A 15,852-nucleotide genomic window follows, 5' to 3' on the forward strand; every position below is an offset into this window, starting at 1 on the left:
GACCCTTCACCGTCACGCCGCGTCCCCGGGTACCCTTTACCTCTGCAGCCTCTTATGATAATTTTAGCAGTCATTTTAGTTACCGCAGGCAACAGGAGCGTATCGGCTATTTATATATGAACTTCAGTAACACAATTCATCTATGTATAGCCGGGCCGGGTCCTGTATAAACCGAATATCTGACGAGCGGAGTCGTTAAAATTGTCATGTGGGCGTTGCGTGTCTCGTTAACCTCTTGCGATGTATGCGTGCTCTGTTCTCCTATAGCACCAACCTATTCCACAGCGCTGTACACTTCGTATTTATTCACATGAATCCCTGTCCTCATTAAAATCCAAATTACAGGGTTTCTGGGATTGATTTATTTATGGTCTTATCAGATTGCTGCAGGGCCTGCGCACACACAGATCAGCTGCACGGGGCCGATTCTGATGCCCAAACTATACACAGCACAAAGCAGGAAGCTTCTAGGCTCTGGTCTGGTATTTTCGGCAGTACGTAAATAGAGATGTGTGTCAAAAAAACGCAAATTGACCCACGAAACCTTCATCCCCATGCAGTCTTATAGGAAGTCATTTCACTAGTCTGTCTTACATCAGTGCGGATTTTGCAGAGTAGGAGGAAACTGAAGGAGACTCGGTATATAGGGTATAGGACGGCGCCCCGGCTGCTGCAGAACCTCTGAGTATACACAGGGGCGGGCATCTTACATGGCCGCCTTGGATTTCTCCTGGGGCTGATAAATTCATTATAAGGATGAGTTTTCGCCGTGTGTCCGGGCCCATCCCCAGGATGATCACTCGGGGAGCACATTTCACAGCACATCTAGCGCGCCGCTCTTTTATAGCCCTTTTTCCGTGGGTTATTTAACATACAATTGCTATAGACCGTGCCTGTGCGAGTGATGCAAAGCATTGATGCCTGAAGTCCCCGCACAGCTGGCGAGTCTCCGTGGGCACTGATATTGGCAGCTGTACAGCAGGTTCTTATTGTTGTCAGCAGAGGAACCTTGTACAGCCAAAGCCACGAGGCTCCGAGCGACATTCCTGACCCCCCTGCGCTTCTGACCACAGAGACTTGTTGCTAGATCCTTATCTGCCGCTTCTCTAACTCCGGCCCTGATGGGATCATTAAACCGTCCACTGACAGCTGCTCCGCCGCAGGCGCTGGAAATAGGGGGCATCGCTGTCACCTGTAGTAACCAGGAAGATGGCCGCTATTTTAAGTGTCAAAACTTCCGAACAGGTTGGATGAGACGGAGGAAGATTCCACGGGAAAAATAGTGGCGTTATACAGTAACTGCAAAGTGGATGGGATTTATGTGAATCCCATGCCCATCTTGCGTTTAAAACCGCAACGCGGACACTCTGCTATTTCCAAAACTGGCGCGGTTTTGGAAATCGCAGCATGTCATTTATAGCTATGGAAACGCCACCGGCTTTCCCGTAGATATAATGGTAACAGAAATAGGGCCAGGGAAGGGGAAACATAATAAAAAAAAATATCCTCACTTGTCTCTGGCGCTCTGGTGTCCACCATTGCTGTTTGGTCCAGGGAGCGCCGTGGGGTCGAAAAATATAATAAAAAAAAGTAAATAAAAGTTGTAAATCCCTCCTTTCCCTAGAATAGATATAAAAGTAGAAAATGACTGTGAGACACATACACATTAGGTATCCCTGTGTCTGACAGTGCCCAGTCTACTGAATATAGGATCTGCAGTGCTCCTGTTCCATCGGGAAGGGGTTAATAGGAGCATTGCAGATCCCCTATATTCAGCCAGGCTGAATCCCAAGTGGGGGGGGGGGGAAACACTCAGTCCTCAAGCTCAGGGAAGGGGCAGACAGACAACCAAAACACCCCCTCCCCTACCCCAGCACCTACTGCACCCAAAAACTCCATTTTAATTTTTGAAATTTTCCAGTAGCTGCTGCATCCCCCCCCCCCCGGCTTATACTCGAGTCAATAAGTTTTACCAGTTTTTTGTGGTAAAATTAGGGGCCTCGGCTTATATTCGGGTCGGCTTATACTTGAGTATATACGATAAATGTATAATGACTGTGGGTCTGGCTGCTTGGACCACCATCGGTCACAAAAGCAGGGGTCCCTAAGGCTGCGTTCACAACTGGAAGTCTCCATCACTGTGTCAGCTTAAAAGTCACGTCACCTAGGACTTTCAGTTAAAGCAACAGGCCCCTGACAGACCATACTATAGTCCATGGGGTCTGTTGGCCTCCGTATGTGCCCACCATTTTAGTAGTCCAGTTGCGTGTTGTTCTGGTCCTCCGATGAACCGTACACAGGTGTGACCCTGGCATAAGTCCCCTGTATGAAGGGAGCAGTCGTGTGACCAGTGTTCCATACACTTCTATAGGGCTGACCGGTGTTGTGCTTGTCTCTCCATGTCTGTCAGTCCCATAGAAGTGAATAATCCCGTGGCCATCCATGAGCACTATAGCTCCGTTCACACAGGGATCTCATCTATAAGTTGATATGTCAGTTTATTTCTTATGGGAAAAGCCTTCTAATGGAAACTGGCGGATGACAAGATGGTGGTCAAACATTTCGCTAATTTTTGGGTTCGCCTCTGATTTTTGGTCTTCTGCTTTATGCTGTTATCTAAAGTCAGAGCGCAAGTAAATGTTTGGACGACTTTTTATTTTCTGTCAGCATTTGTGTCATTTTAATAAATTTTGTCTCCTTTCTGTGAAATCCTGCCTTTCTTTATTCTTTTCCCGAATTCTCACTTGAGCGCCGTCTTTGCTTTATGAGGTGTACAGTGTAAGGCCTTGTGTGTACGGCTGCCTAGAAGTATCCCGATCCCGATTTATAAAACCTTTTACGCCAGTTTTCTGTCACAGATGGGTGTAGATGTGTCGCACTACTTGTTCCGCGTCTCGCTTACCGTTTGGAGAACATGGGGAACCAGGGTAGGGAAGCCGTAGCCCAACAGGTTTATTAATATCTCACCAGATCTCTGACGTGAGTTACGGTATTCCTGACCGCCGTAGATTTTACTTTCAGAGCACAGGAGTGTGTTTTTGTTTTTTAAGAGGTCAGAGGTCTCTTTTAAGAGGTCAACTGCACTTCAGGCCAGTCGGGGAAGTTATTAAGACCGGTGTAGGAAAAATCCCCTTTACTAGGCCCATATACAGTGTTCTGTTCTCCACCTATACGGGGGATATATTAAGACTGGTGTACTATATGTATGCAAAAATGCGGACGCACACGAATGGCCATCCATTTACATAGACGTCAGTGTTTTTAAAAAAAGGACACAAAAACTCCGTTTTTACTTTTAACATTGATGTCTGTGGAATTAGATGGCTATCAGTGTGCGGCCATTTTTTGCATCCATTACATGGATCTGCGAAACGGATGTACAAAAAAACCTAATCTAAATGGATTCTTAGGGCTAGTTAACACGGAGTCAAATGGGCTGGATTTTGACGCGGAATCCGCGTCAGAATCCGGCTCAAAAAACCGCCTCCCATTAATTTCAACTCTGTTTCTTCCCGTTCACGAAAAAAAGCGAGCTGCCCTCTCTTCGGGCAGAATCAGTCGCGGACATCTGCCTCGTGATACCACCCTCCAGACTAGGTCCATTCATTTGGACCTAATCCGGAGCGGAAAGCCGCGACTGTCGGAATCCGCGACAGTTGTGGCTAGCCGCATTTTGGTCCCTATTCTGATACGGCTTATTCCGGACCATTTTACTCCATGTGAACTAGCCCTAAGTCACGTTTTTGGGTGGTGCGGGGTGCACTTGAAATCCTCTGAGGCTCCGGCCTCTTAGGGCCCCTTCACACGGCATAAACGCGCCACTCATTTAGACACGTATACACGTGTCCGAGCGCGGCGCTTCAAAACAGAGCCCATTGATTTCAATGGGAAGCGCGCGTATATGCGGATATATGCGCGTTTCCCATTGAAATCAATGGGCCCTGTTTTGAAGCGCTGTGCTCGGACAAGTGTATACATGTCTAAATGAGCGGCGTGCTTATGCCGTGTGAAGGGGCCCTTACTATATCAGGCGCACTCCTGAGCGACAGAATTGGTAGCTATGCCTGTCAGGACCTGGCCTAGGCTTCAGGTATAATTCACACCAGCCTTGCCCAGATATGTCTGCCATCCACTCTCCTAAAAACTGGTGCAGGAAAGAGCCGTGCGCCACATTTACACTCGTCGATACCAGAAAACGGATGGGTTAATAATTTCTCCTCATTATATGTCTATTTTTTTATTTTTTTTTTTGTAATATCTTGTATAGTTTCCTTAGTCTAATAATCTCCTAATTTTTTTTCCCTTCCCTAGTCTACCCCTATCTAATAAAAAAAAATTCCGCCAATTAAAGTTCCCCGTTGCGACTTCCTGCTTCCCATAGCCTAAATCTTGACAGCCAGTGACTCGCAGATTAAACAATCCCTTTCTGCATCCCACGAGCGGATCATTTCCTGCTATGGCTAAGCTTCCCGTCCTCCTTCTTCCAACTTACTCGCTTACAAAGCCTGGCACGCCGCACGTCTCCGCATATTACATTTGAAAGATGACGGCACGCCCCTTGTTTTCGTTTTTTTTTCATCTCCTTCTTCACCCCCCTCCTCCCCCTCCCTTCCCCCCTTCCTTTTTTTCTTTTCCTTTATCTGCCAGGACCTGCGACTGATTTTCACTTTACAATACTGGCAAATGTTACATAACCCAAAAAGAGGAGAAAAAAAAAATCATAGATCCTGGGCAGGAGTGTGTGGGCAGAGCCCAAAGCAATGACAGCAAGGTCTGACTTGTCAGGAGGAGAGCAGGCAGCGGAGCATTGACAAAATATGTGAATGGGAGCCGCTGGGAAGCTGTTATCACTCACACACGGGGCCGTGCGGAGGGAGGGAGGGAGGAAACCTTTTTTTTTTTTTTATTTTCCGTCTGCGCTGTCGCTTTTAAACTCGAGCCTGGAATTGGCTGCGAGCCCAGCACTGCATGGAGTTTGCAGAAGGTGGGTATGGCTCTGCGCGAACACAACACGGAACTGAGGGCGAGAAAACGTATAGATCCATGCCTCCCGTCATCTCTCTCGCTCCCTCGCCGCGTCACATTCCATCTTTCGCACGCTCGCGGCTTGTTTCCTCGCCGTTCTGTTGCTTTTGGGGCTTTTTTTTTTTTCCCCTTCCTTCCTTTCCGACATGCACAGTGTTAAAGTCATCTGCCCGGAGCAGAGTTGATCAAAGTGGATAATCTGGCAAACGAGGGATTAACCGCTCGCAAGCGGGGCCACATAAGCTATTCTGAAATGTCATTTGAGTGGCTTGGCCAAAGTTCAAAAGCAGATGCAGACTTGCGTTTGCTATTAACACCGGCGAGTGCTGATGCTTGCAGGATCTGCCCGGGTCCTAAGACATAATATAAGGAGTGTTTACCGGGAGCGATCAGGGCTGGTCGGGGTTACTTTTGTGACAAGGCCTCGGCCAGCGTTGACTGTACTGTCGCTGCGTTGTGTGAAATTTGCCCTTTTATGTGGTGTTGTGGGACCACAAATGTGATAGAAGAAGGGTCATGGGGGCAAGGAGAGGCTCAGGGTGAACCGAACTGGCTGATAACAGCGAGCAATGTTAGGCATTTAGCAAGTAGAGAGAGTGCGGTAATCTTTATACTACGTGCACGTGTTAGTTTGCTTTTTTGCCGCTGTTTTCTGTGTAAAAACTGGATTGTGTGACTAGTTCTTATTTCAGCCAGTGTTCACACTACATGCATCAGCACCAATTTGATGGGGTTTACATTTGCACGTCTGTTCATTTGGGGGGATCTGACGTATTTTGGGCCTTCAGGACCAGACACAGTTTAGCGGCTTCTATTCGTTTTACATCTATACAATTTTTTTTGTATATCAATTTTGTTTGATGTGTTTGGTTTTTTTTTCCACTGTTTATTGCAATTTTTATACAGCATTTGGGGTTTTTATTTTTGCTGCAGTAAATAAATATAATCTTAGGCCTGGTTCACATCTGCGTTTGGCATGGGGATGCCCCGAACGGAATACCGAACACATTGACAAGCGGTGAGCACTGAAAGCACATGGACCCCATAGACTATAATGGGGTGCATGTGTTTCCGCACGAGTTGTGCAGAGAGGAAAGCAGTTCATGAAGTATTTTTCTTTCCACATGTTCCGTGCGGGCACCGTACGGAAAACACGCCGACCCCATTATAGTCTATGGGGTCCGTGTGCTTTCATAATCTCGTTGCTTGTCAATGTGTTCGGTATTCCGGTCAGGGATCCCTGAACAGAATAGCGAACGCAGATATGAACCAGGCGTCAGAAATGAGCAGATCCCTAAGGCAGTGAATGTGGTTGGTGCGGTAGTTGTGATATATTGTATGTCTAAGGCTAATTGGGTTGGGGCTACAAGACATTAATCATTACCGGGAGGGGATTTCAAGGGGGTTGTCGATAATTCACATAGACTGTCCCTAGGTTACGTTTCCTAATAACCATTACATGTAAGACGCAGCTAATATATATGTATTATATTATTATATGTATATTATATATGTATACACAATAGAGTTATAATACTGCAAAGTAGGAATGTGTTCAATAGAAGGGTTAATAATTTATTTTCTCAATCAAGTGTGAATGAATGAATGAATAAAAGAGAAATGTAAATCTCATGAATATTTGGTGTGACCTTTGCCTTCCATCAGTTCTTCTCGGTACTTGCAGGCAGGTTTTGGCCGAACTCAGCAGGGAGGTTCCCGCCATCTTGGATGTAGGCTTGTCTAATCAGTCTGTCTCTTCATGTCATCCCAGACGGACTGGATGATGATGATGATGATGAAATCAGGGCTATATTTGTGGGGAGACATATCACTTCCAGGACTCCTCCTCCAAAGGGCAAAGGTCACCCCAAATATTGATGGGAGTTACATTTCTCTTTTCTTCATTCAGTTCACTTTGTACATTGACCTCTCCCTCCTGCTAGAAATTCTCTCATCCCTTGGTATTTCAGACCTGGCCCATTCCTGGATCTCCTCATACCTCACCGACCGCACATTCAGCGTCTCCCACTCGCACACCACCTCCTCACCTCGCTCTCTCTCTGTAGGTGTCCCCCAGGGCTCCGTCCTAGGACCCCTCCTGTTCTCCATCTACAACCTTGGCTTGGACCAACTCATAGAATTTCATGGTTTTCAATACCATTTCTATGCTGATGACACCCAAATCTACATCTCTGGACCAGACATTACCTCCCTGCTGGCCAGAGTTCCAGACTGTTTAGCAGCTGTAGCCTCCTTCCTCTCCTCCCGCTTTCTCAAATTCAACATGGAGACCCATCTATCAAAGTTACCGAAACCACACTTACCCTTGTCCCACGGGCCTGATGCCTTGGGGTAACCCTGGACTCCAACCTATCCTTCAAGTCACATATTCAAACCCTTAACACTTCCTGCTCGTCCAGGCCCTCATAATCTCCCGCCTAGACTACTGCAACACCCTTCTCCATGGACTCCCAGCAAACACCCTCGCCCCCCTCCAGTCCACCTTAAACTGCGCTGCTCGCTTAATCCACCTCACCCCCCGATCTTCATCGGCTGCTCCCCTCTGCCAGTCCCTCCACTGGTTACCCATAGCCCAGCCAATTGAGTTCAAGCTACTAACATTAACATACAAAGCCATCCACAACCTGTCCCCTCCATATATCTCTGACCTAATCTCCCGCTACCTGCCCACACGTAACCTCAGATCCTCCAATGACCTCCTACTCCGCTCTGCTCTCATCCGCTCCTCACACAACCGCCTCCAAGATTTCTCCCGTGCATCCCCCATACTCTGGAACTCCTTACCACAACACATAAGACTGATCCCAACAATCGCAGGCTTCAAGAAGGCCCTGAAGACTCCCCTATTCAGGAAGGCCTACAACCCCCAATAACACTATCACCGCACCACCATCTGTACAGTCTCCCCCTCTCCTCCTGTCTCTACCCCCTTCCCTCATAGATTGTAAGCCCTCGCGGGCAGGGCCCTCTACCCCACTGTGCCAGTCTGTCACTGTTAGTATTATATCTAACTGTATATTCTGTGTATTGTATGTAACCCCCAAATGTAAAGCACCATGGGATTAATGGTGCTATATAATATATATATATATATATATATATATATATATATATATATATATATATAATAAAATATTAACCCTTCCATTTCTGAAAGCATTCTTATCATGCAGCATTTCCCCACATCTGCCTAAAGCTTTTGCTATATATATATATATATATATATATATGTATATATATATATATATATTAGAAATAGATAGCTAACTATATTTTAGTCTTGTATAGATACTCTCCGTGCCTCTATACGTGCCGTGCCTGAGCCCCCGGACTATGTAACCAGATCTTTACAGGGAAGTTGTGATCTCTGTATGTAAATGAATGCATTATGCAAATCTCTCTCCGCCTGTGCAGATGAAACAGGTTTTCCTTGTGGCCGCACTTTCTATTTTTACTACTTTTGCTATGTTGTGTCTGACAGATCCCCGGAGCCGGGTAAACCCCGAGTTCTGTGACTTCACGTGCGGCGCTGTAATGTCCTCCGTGTGTTTTGTGGGATTTGATACTGATACAAGACTTTCCTTCCGTTTCCTTTCTCCTTGATCTCTGTCTTGGAAAACCTCTAATGTTACATTTCACATCAATGTCTTAAGTGGGAACTCGGGGCAGGAGTTTATAGTTTGGGAACTGACAGGATTTTTCTATTTTTGCCTTGAATTGTGCGGATTTGTAGCAAAATGACAGAGTTTTATTGCACAAACCACTAAACTAAAAATGGACTATTATTTGTATATTGGGATATAGTATTGTTTATACTAGTATACACCTTCAGTACAGCAGGTTGCATTAGCTCTGGCTTGTATGTTTATGTCTGTATTTTTATTGGACATGAGATTTTATTTTTTATTTAATTTTTTTAAAACCTTTTCCCATCCCAAAATTGTAAGTTTAAAGAGGTTAATAGATCCAGCGGACTCTTGATGATTTCCTCAGGGGAGCAGGGCAGATTGGTACTACCCTTGAGTCACATGATCGGAACCCCTCCCTGACCTCCAGGTCGCTCCGCCCCCTCCCTCCTCCCCTGTACTACAGTCAGCTAGCCCCCATCGAATCGGTAATTACCTGCAAGATCAGGGGAGGAGGGAGGGGACAGAGCAATTTGGAGGTCAGAGTGCCATCTAGTGTTCAAAGGGTATAGCAATGTGCATGTCCACCTTATGAGCTCAGTGCTGTTGGACACACATGCTCAGTCACTCTCACCACCACAGGGGATGTAAGAAGGAACTTACAGTATATTGTCAGCTACCAGAGGGGGAAGTAGACTGACTGTGTGCAGAGCCAGTTTCTAACATCACCAAGAGAGGAAGCTAATATGTTATTAGACGCTTTCAGCATGTAAACAAATACGTTTTTCGGATTATGAGACGCACCCCTGATTAAAAAAAAAATATATATTAATATTCATTAAAGCTATGGTGGTCAAAGGAATTCTAAGGCTTAGTGACGAGGTAGTTACTCCTGTCAAACAGCGCACACAGCTCTGCTGTACGGCAAGATTTCTTCTCGTTAAAAAGCGCATCTTATAGCGTGATCAATACGGTTATATAGGAGATAACCACCCAAAATGAATACATTACCAATTTTTTTGTACATCTTTTTCTTAACCAAGTTTTATGCGACATTCAATGTCTCTACCACAGGGGATGAACCTAGCCTTCTTAAATCCTGTAGAGCAAGTCTGTCTAAAGTCACAGCTTTGCCTCTCGGGATTCTAGGAAAGCTGGGTGACCCCCTTTCACGGACACAGTAGTGTTGTCTTATTTAGTTTCCAGGACATGGATATAAGCACGGCATAGAATCTGACTGTACAGCGGTGACGGTGCAGATACATCCCGTCTGCTGCCCTCTCCCCAGAATTGTGTCTATGGTTACATAGCAAGGCGTTTGCAGCCCATTGTTTCCTCTAGACGCAGATCACGGCCCAATCTCTTTTCTGTATTAAAAAGCAAACCTGCTCTTTAAATAGCAGAGCGAGCCAGCGAGGGATTCTTGTCATTGCTATAAAAAGGCCGTAAGTAATAAAGTGCCTGAGTCATGCCGAAGCGTGCAACCTTTCGTTCCCAGCTCTTGTATTGCCCAGGGTATAGGGCCAGGGAGATATCCGTCTGATTCTAACACATGCAGACGTCCGTTTCATCAAGGGTGTAACTGATTTATGGGCCGAAGCGACAGCGGAGGGATATCGGCAGCTGGTAGGGCTGGGGACGAATTGTGTATGTATACGGTGTGCGTCCCCAGGAATGACGCAGGCCGTACGCTCTTTATGGATGCATATACATAGAAGGAATTGAAATTTCCCGCCTTGTCAAGTTGTTTCTATCGATTTTCGCCATTCCGGACACCACTGAGTTCCCGCCATAAGGCCATTCCCTGCCCCCAGTGTATTGAAAGTTGTCGCATGTTCTATGTGTATAAATGAAATGTCTTTCCTATCTCTATTCCAGAAAGAAGACATGGGTCCTCCAGCAAAGCCCCTCTAACACCTCCATCCTCCTCCGTGTACTCCCTCCACTCCTCCCTGCCTTCGACAAAAAGCAAAGCGGTCAGCGGCAGCACCCGTACGTCCAGCAGTGCAAGCGGTAGTGCCTCCTCCAACTCCAAGCTGATCAAATCTCCCAAAGAAAACAAAGAAAAGCTACAGATAGGTGGAAGCAACAGGTCCATGCATTCTGTGCAAAGCAAAGCATCCCTAGACAAAATGTAAGTCGTCTGATGGAAAGATGGCGGTGCCGATAAGTAGTGAGTGAGACCAATGCTACACATACAGCTAGTCCCTTCAGCTCCCCCATACACATACATCCTCTGTTCAGCCAAGTGTGCATGTGTTTAATGGAAAGAGGCAGGACTGACAATTGGACGTCCTAGCCATTACAGTATCAGGTGGCAGCTGGCTGAGTTCCCATCAAGTTGGCATCTTTGCGTATTGCTGGTACTGCAACGTAGCCCGTTCCAGTGAACTGGACTGCTGTACCTGGCACAGCCACAATGGTATGGATGGCGCTGTGCCCCATACTGAAGTCCAGTTACAAGTACTGCACAATTGTTTTGCAATATTTACGCCATCAATGGAAGATCCTAGAAAACCCCTGTAAAGGGTTTGTCCTCTGTAGAGAACCTATTATTGCATATGCCCTATTGCTGCGGGTCCTCTCTTTATGTGTTGGCCATAGTGGAGAGACATTACAGAAAGCGTCTCCCGCTCTGGAGGACCTCTACTGTCCTGCATTACACGGCCACCCCTTGATTTGAATGGCCATTGCGTAATTCTTTGTTTCTCCTGTGGTGGCGCTGCAGAGAAATGCTGCCACGTTTCCTGACGGATTACAGGGTCACATCATAAATATCTTATTATCCAAAACCGTATTTGAGCCTCTCATGTATACAGTCTTTTATCCATATTTTTTTGTGACCTGACTGTGCATTGTCCTTGTGTAATCTAATTCTCTGTCTCTTTTGCCCCCGTCCCCAGAATGACGCCCTCTGTTAAGGTGGAGAAAATGCATACGATCCCAAAGACAGACGGCGTGTTCTCCAAATCCGCTGCTGGGTCTACCTGTTCCTCCTCTGTCAGCTCCTCAGTAAAGACTGGCCTTAATTGGCAATCAATACCAAAGCCACCTTTGCCTTCCCCTGGACAGATACCAAATGGTAAAGGAATTCTCTCGACTCCTCCGAATGTGGAAAAGAAGCAAGAGGACACGAACTGTAGGAAACACTTACACAAGAGATTGTCAGGTATTTATCCTCCACGCTGCATGTGGGGATTTATAGAGAGAGGCTGGCAATTCGGGGGGTATCTTCTCCTTGACTCGTGCTATGTCAGTCATACATTCCCAGTAGGAATAACAGAGGTTTAAGTTTACAGCTCCATTGTCCGATCAGTGCTTTCTGACTGGACTCATGGAAACAGAATTAGCAGTAATCCTAATTCCTATTTCTGATGCTGACATTTGGAGGTATAAAATAAAAATGAGGTAGAGCCTTTCCCGTATACTTCCACTCCGTATACTATCCTCTTTGGGCAGTGGTTTCAAAAACTGCACCAAATGGCATGTGAAAAAATGCCCTCAGACTCTGCAGGGACAGTCCTGTAAAGGGTAAAGCATTGCTCAGTTGTTTATAGATTTCCAGGAGGAATAACAGAGGACCGACACAGTGCAAAGTTCTGACCAATAGAATGGTTTGGATTTTAGGTGCTTATGGGGTCGGTTCAATAAAAGAATGTATTGCCTGCCCACAGGATAGTGGATGAATAAATGATTGCTGAGGGTCCGACCACACAACCCCCACTGGATAAGGGTCCCATGTCCCCGAGTAATGGGATCGGTGAATAAACATTGGCACTATTGCTGCATTTAATATCCGCACCTGGCTATCGCCATCAGTTCCCTGACCTGTCAGGGGCGCTCTAAGGACCTAACAGTTCTCCAGACGTGTCTACTTTAGTAAATGTTTGAACAATTTTACTTAGACCTCTGTGCTGTTCCTCTGTTATTCCTTCTGAAAAAAATTGACAAGTGGGTGTTACACTGATCCTGGCAACACAGATTGGATGGGACTGAAAAAAAATGCTTACAATGTATTTACCTCCATATCTTAATTGTACAGATCGAGAGTTTGACCCCGATATACACTGTGGAGTTGTCGATGTTGAGACAAAGAAGCCGTGCACTAGATCTCTGACATGCAAGGTGAGTTCACGCCATGTCGGTCGCCCTGATCCGTTTTAAGGTGCCCATACGTCTTATGTTGATTTAGCCTTTCCTTCCATAAACATGCGTGCTTGGGTTGGCTGAGCGTGCGTGTATTCACTAAGCTGCTGACTGTTTTCAGAGGCTTTCATGGTGGTATTTGGCCTCATTCACACGGGGCACGGGACCACGTATTTTTGGTCCTGATTCTGATGCGGAAAGCCACGTCAGAATATGACCAAAATGCACCTGCCTCGGCTTCTCGCTCCGGAGTAGGCCCAAATGAATGGACTTAGTCCGGAGGGTGCTGTTGCGAGGCGGACGCCGGGGATGACTCAGCCGCGGAATCCGCCTGAAGAAAGGGCAGCTCGCTTCTTTTTTCCGTGAGCCAGAACATACCGCTTGCGGAAAAAGGAAGCTGGTGATCTACATAGACCTCCATTGTGAGGGTGTGGATTCGGCATCAGAATCCACCCCCTCTTGCCCTGTGTGAATGAGCCCTTTCTGTATTGTCCTGTACAGGTAGTCCTCGGGTTACGACTAGAGATGAGCAAGTAGGTCCTTGCTAGTCGGGAGTACTGGCAGCTTGCATCAACAGCAGTCTCCATTGTGGTCCGATCTTAGACTCCGCCTCGTCACAGATGAGCCTTCGGCAGAACCAGCGTTGATTGGCCAGTGTACAGAATTCGGCCAATCAACGCTGGCCAATGCATTCCTATGAGAAAAAGTAAGCTCCCTCGTAACAGCAAGCTGCCAGCTCTCCCTGTACAGTACGTGATTTAGGAAGACTGTACTGCACTGTACTGTATATGGTACAGTCTTCCTTGGTTCCAAGCCTCTGCACACCAAATCATTTTGATCCGTTCCCACGCGACGTCGTATGGTACAGTTATGTATGTTTCCGACTTACGTCAAAATTTGGTTTACGACGCCGCGTAAGAACGGATCCTCGTAAGTCGAGGACTACCTGTATATAGATGGTTTTTATGTATTCCCTTCTTGCTCTATATACCCCCGTGCAGAATCCATGTTAATCTTCTTTTTCCCTCCCCTCCAGACACATTCCTTAGGCTACAGGAGAGCAGTACAAGGGCGCAAGAAAGGTTTTGATGTGTTATTAGCCGAGCACAAAAGTAAAACCAGGGAAAAAGAACTGCTACGTCAAGCTGAACAGCAGCAGCAGCAACAAACGCCTGCGCTCAGGGAACCGCATCCCTCACCTTCAAAATCTTCCCAGGAAACGCACCAAAATTCTCATGGACTTTCTGCCCCTGAAGTGAAGCCTTCGGTACCCGGCAAGGCTAAGCCTCACAACCCCAGTCTTCCAAGGTGCGGCTCCGAATCCCCTGTTGACCTTGTACCTCCTAGGTGCCGGGATCAGATGTGTTCCAAAAGACACGTGAACAGGACCTTAGAGCGTATTACCAGTCCATGTACAGCTCTGATAGCTCCAGTCTGTGCCACTGCAGTCTGTATATGTCACTGTACATTGGACACGATGTACACACTGTATATAACACGGTGAAGGGGTTTTATTGTTCATGGTGGCTGACTGTATAGAGAAGTGCAGCAAACCTATATAGTAAAAAAATAACAATGAATGGCCACAAGGACACATCTTATGGCTATACGTTGTATATGTGCCGAGAGCTTTCCCTACACTTGTCCACCAAACACAACATGGACAGTACATAGCTTTGTCAATATACTTAGATATTCACTTTTCCTATACTTCACCATCAGCCGGTCAGACATTTGCATCAGGTTTCCTTGTGAAGGGTTGTGATTAAACAATGTCTCCTGTGTTTTGTCGTTTATGGCGCCCTCCAGGCCATCTGGTTACCCAGCGCAGCACAGTGGTAACGCTCCCAATGGCTCGCCATCAGTGCACGAATCTCCACAACCAGTAGTACCTGCGGCTGAGCCATCCTCCCGCTTGTCTAGCGATGAGGGGGAAGGGGACGAGAAAGAAGAATCCGCCGAAAAACTGGACTGTCATTATTCAGACCATCACCCTCGACCAGCAGCTGTAAGTACTACTGGAATACCGTATGTAGTGTAACGATAGGGGGGAGGAGATGGACTACAAGGCTCTGGTTTGTCTTCACAGTTTTGCTCGTTTGGTAGCAGACAGATTGGGAGAGGATATTACGTTTTCGACAAGCGGTGGGACCACATCCGATGTGCACTTAACTTCATGGTGGACAAACATCTTAACTCCCAGATGTGGAGGTAGGTTGTTATTGACTGTATAGGGAGGTGACTTCTATTTGTACCTGTGCTCTGACCACCTTCTATAGGTGCTGAATTACCAAGCACTGGTTTTTAATAAAAATTTGGTGGGTAGAAAATGCAAAAAATATGTTATTTTTATGCAACAAGGGTGGAGCTGCGTCGGGAAGTGCACTAGATGTCCTCAGGACTCTTCGCCATGGCTTCCTGCATGAATATCTAATGCCAGGGGTAGGGAATGTATGGCTCTCCAGCTGTTGTAAAACTACAAATCCCAGCAGGCATACTTGCTCTGCTGTTCTTGGAACTCCCATGGAAGTGAATGGAGCATGATGGGAGTTGTAGTTTCACAGCAGCTGGAGAGCCGAAGGTTCCCTACCTCTGATCTAATGGTTTGGTTATTTGCTCTATAGCCTGGTCGTGTATAGCAACGTCCTTGTTCTTACGTAGGTACTGGCTGAACCTCTAGCGATTGGAGGTATAGACGTAGTGAAATACAAGAATTTTAGGGAGCCTTCACATGGAGCAAACGCGCGTGTATTTTTGCAAAATGCACGTGTAAAAATAAGACTCCCACTGACTTCAATGACATTTTACAGGCGTATTTTTACACGTGTAAAAAATATAATTGAAGTAAATGGGAGTCGTATTTTTACACGTGTATTTTGCAAAAATACACACGCGTTTACTCCGTGTGAAGGCTCCCTTACAAGTAATATTATGGGATAACTGTAAATCGTTTAAATTGGATGTTTTTCCTTTTATTCAGCGGGGAGATTTGTTTCACATTTTAACATTGTGCCGAGCACTAGAGGGAGCTAAG

At 46.3% G+C, this 15,852-nt stretch overlaps 1 protein-coding gene across 5 annotated transcripts in view; it reads left to right on the forward strand.

Annotated features, from left to right (window-relative positions):
- ATXN7 (ataxin 7) overlaps nucleotides 1-15,852 on the forward strand; it is an 85,850-nt gene that overhangs the window by 60,608 nt on the left and 9,390 nt on the right. For 4 of the 5 annotated variants that reach the window (XM_075286964.1, XM_075286960.1, XM_075286962.1 and 1 more), the window contains 6 exons: nucleotides 10,551-10,806; nucleotides 11,576-11,841; nucleotides 12,715-12,797; nucleotides 13,855-14,126; nucleotides 14,628-14,826; nucleotides 14,908-15,029. In XM_075286964.1, coding sequence (XP_075143065.1) covers nucleotides 10,551-10,806; nucleotides 11,576-11,841; nucleotides 12,715-12,797; nucleotides 13,855-14,126; nucleotides 14,628-14,826; nucleotides 14,908-15,029 — 1,198 coding nt within the window. Of the gene's footprint in view, nucleotides 1-4,921; nucleotides 4,985-10,550; nucleotides 10,807-11,575; nucleotides 11,842-12,714; nucleotides 12,798-13,854; nucleotides 14,127-14,627; nucleotides 14,827-14,907; nucleotides 15,030-15,852 lie in introns of those variants that run through there. The other variant, XM_075286963.1, reaches the window with a different exon arrangement.

This window comes from Leptodactylus fuscus, chromosome 9 (assembly GCF_031893055.1).
Source record: "Leptodactylus fuscus isolate aLepFus1 chromosome 9, aLepFus1.hap2, whole genome shotgun sequence".
Classification (NCBI taxonomy): domain Eukaryota; kingdom Metazoa; phylum Chordata; class Amphibia; order Anura; family Leptodactylidae; genus Leptodactylus; species Leptodactylus fuscus.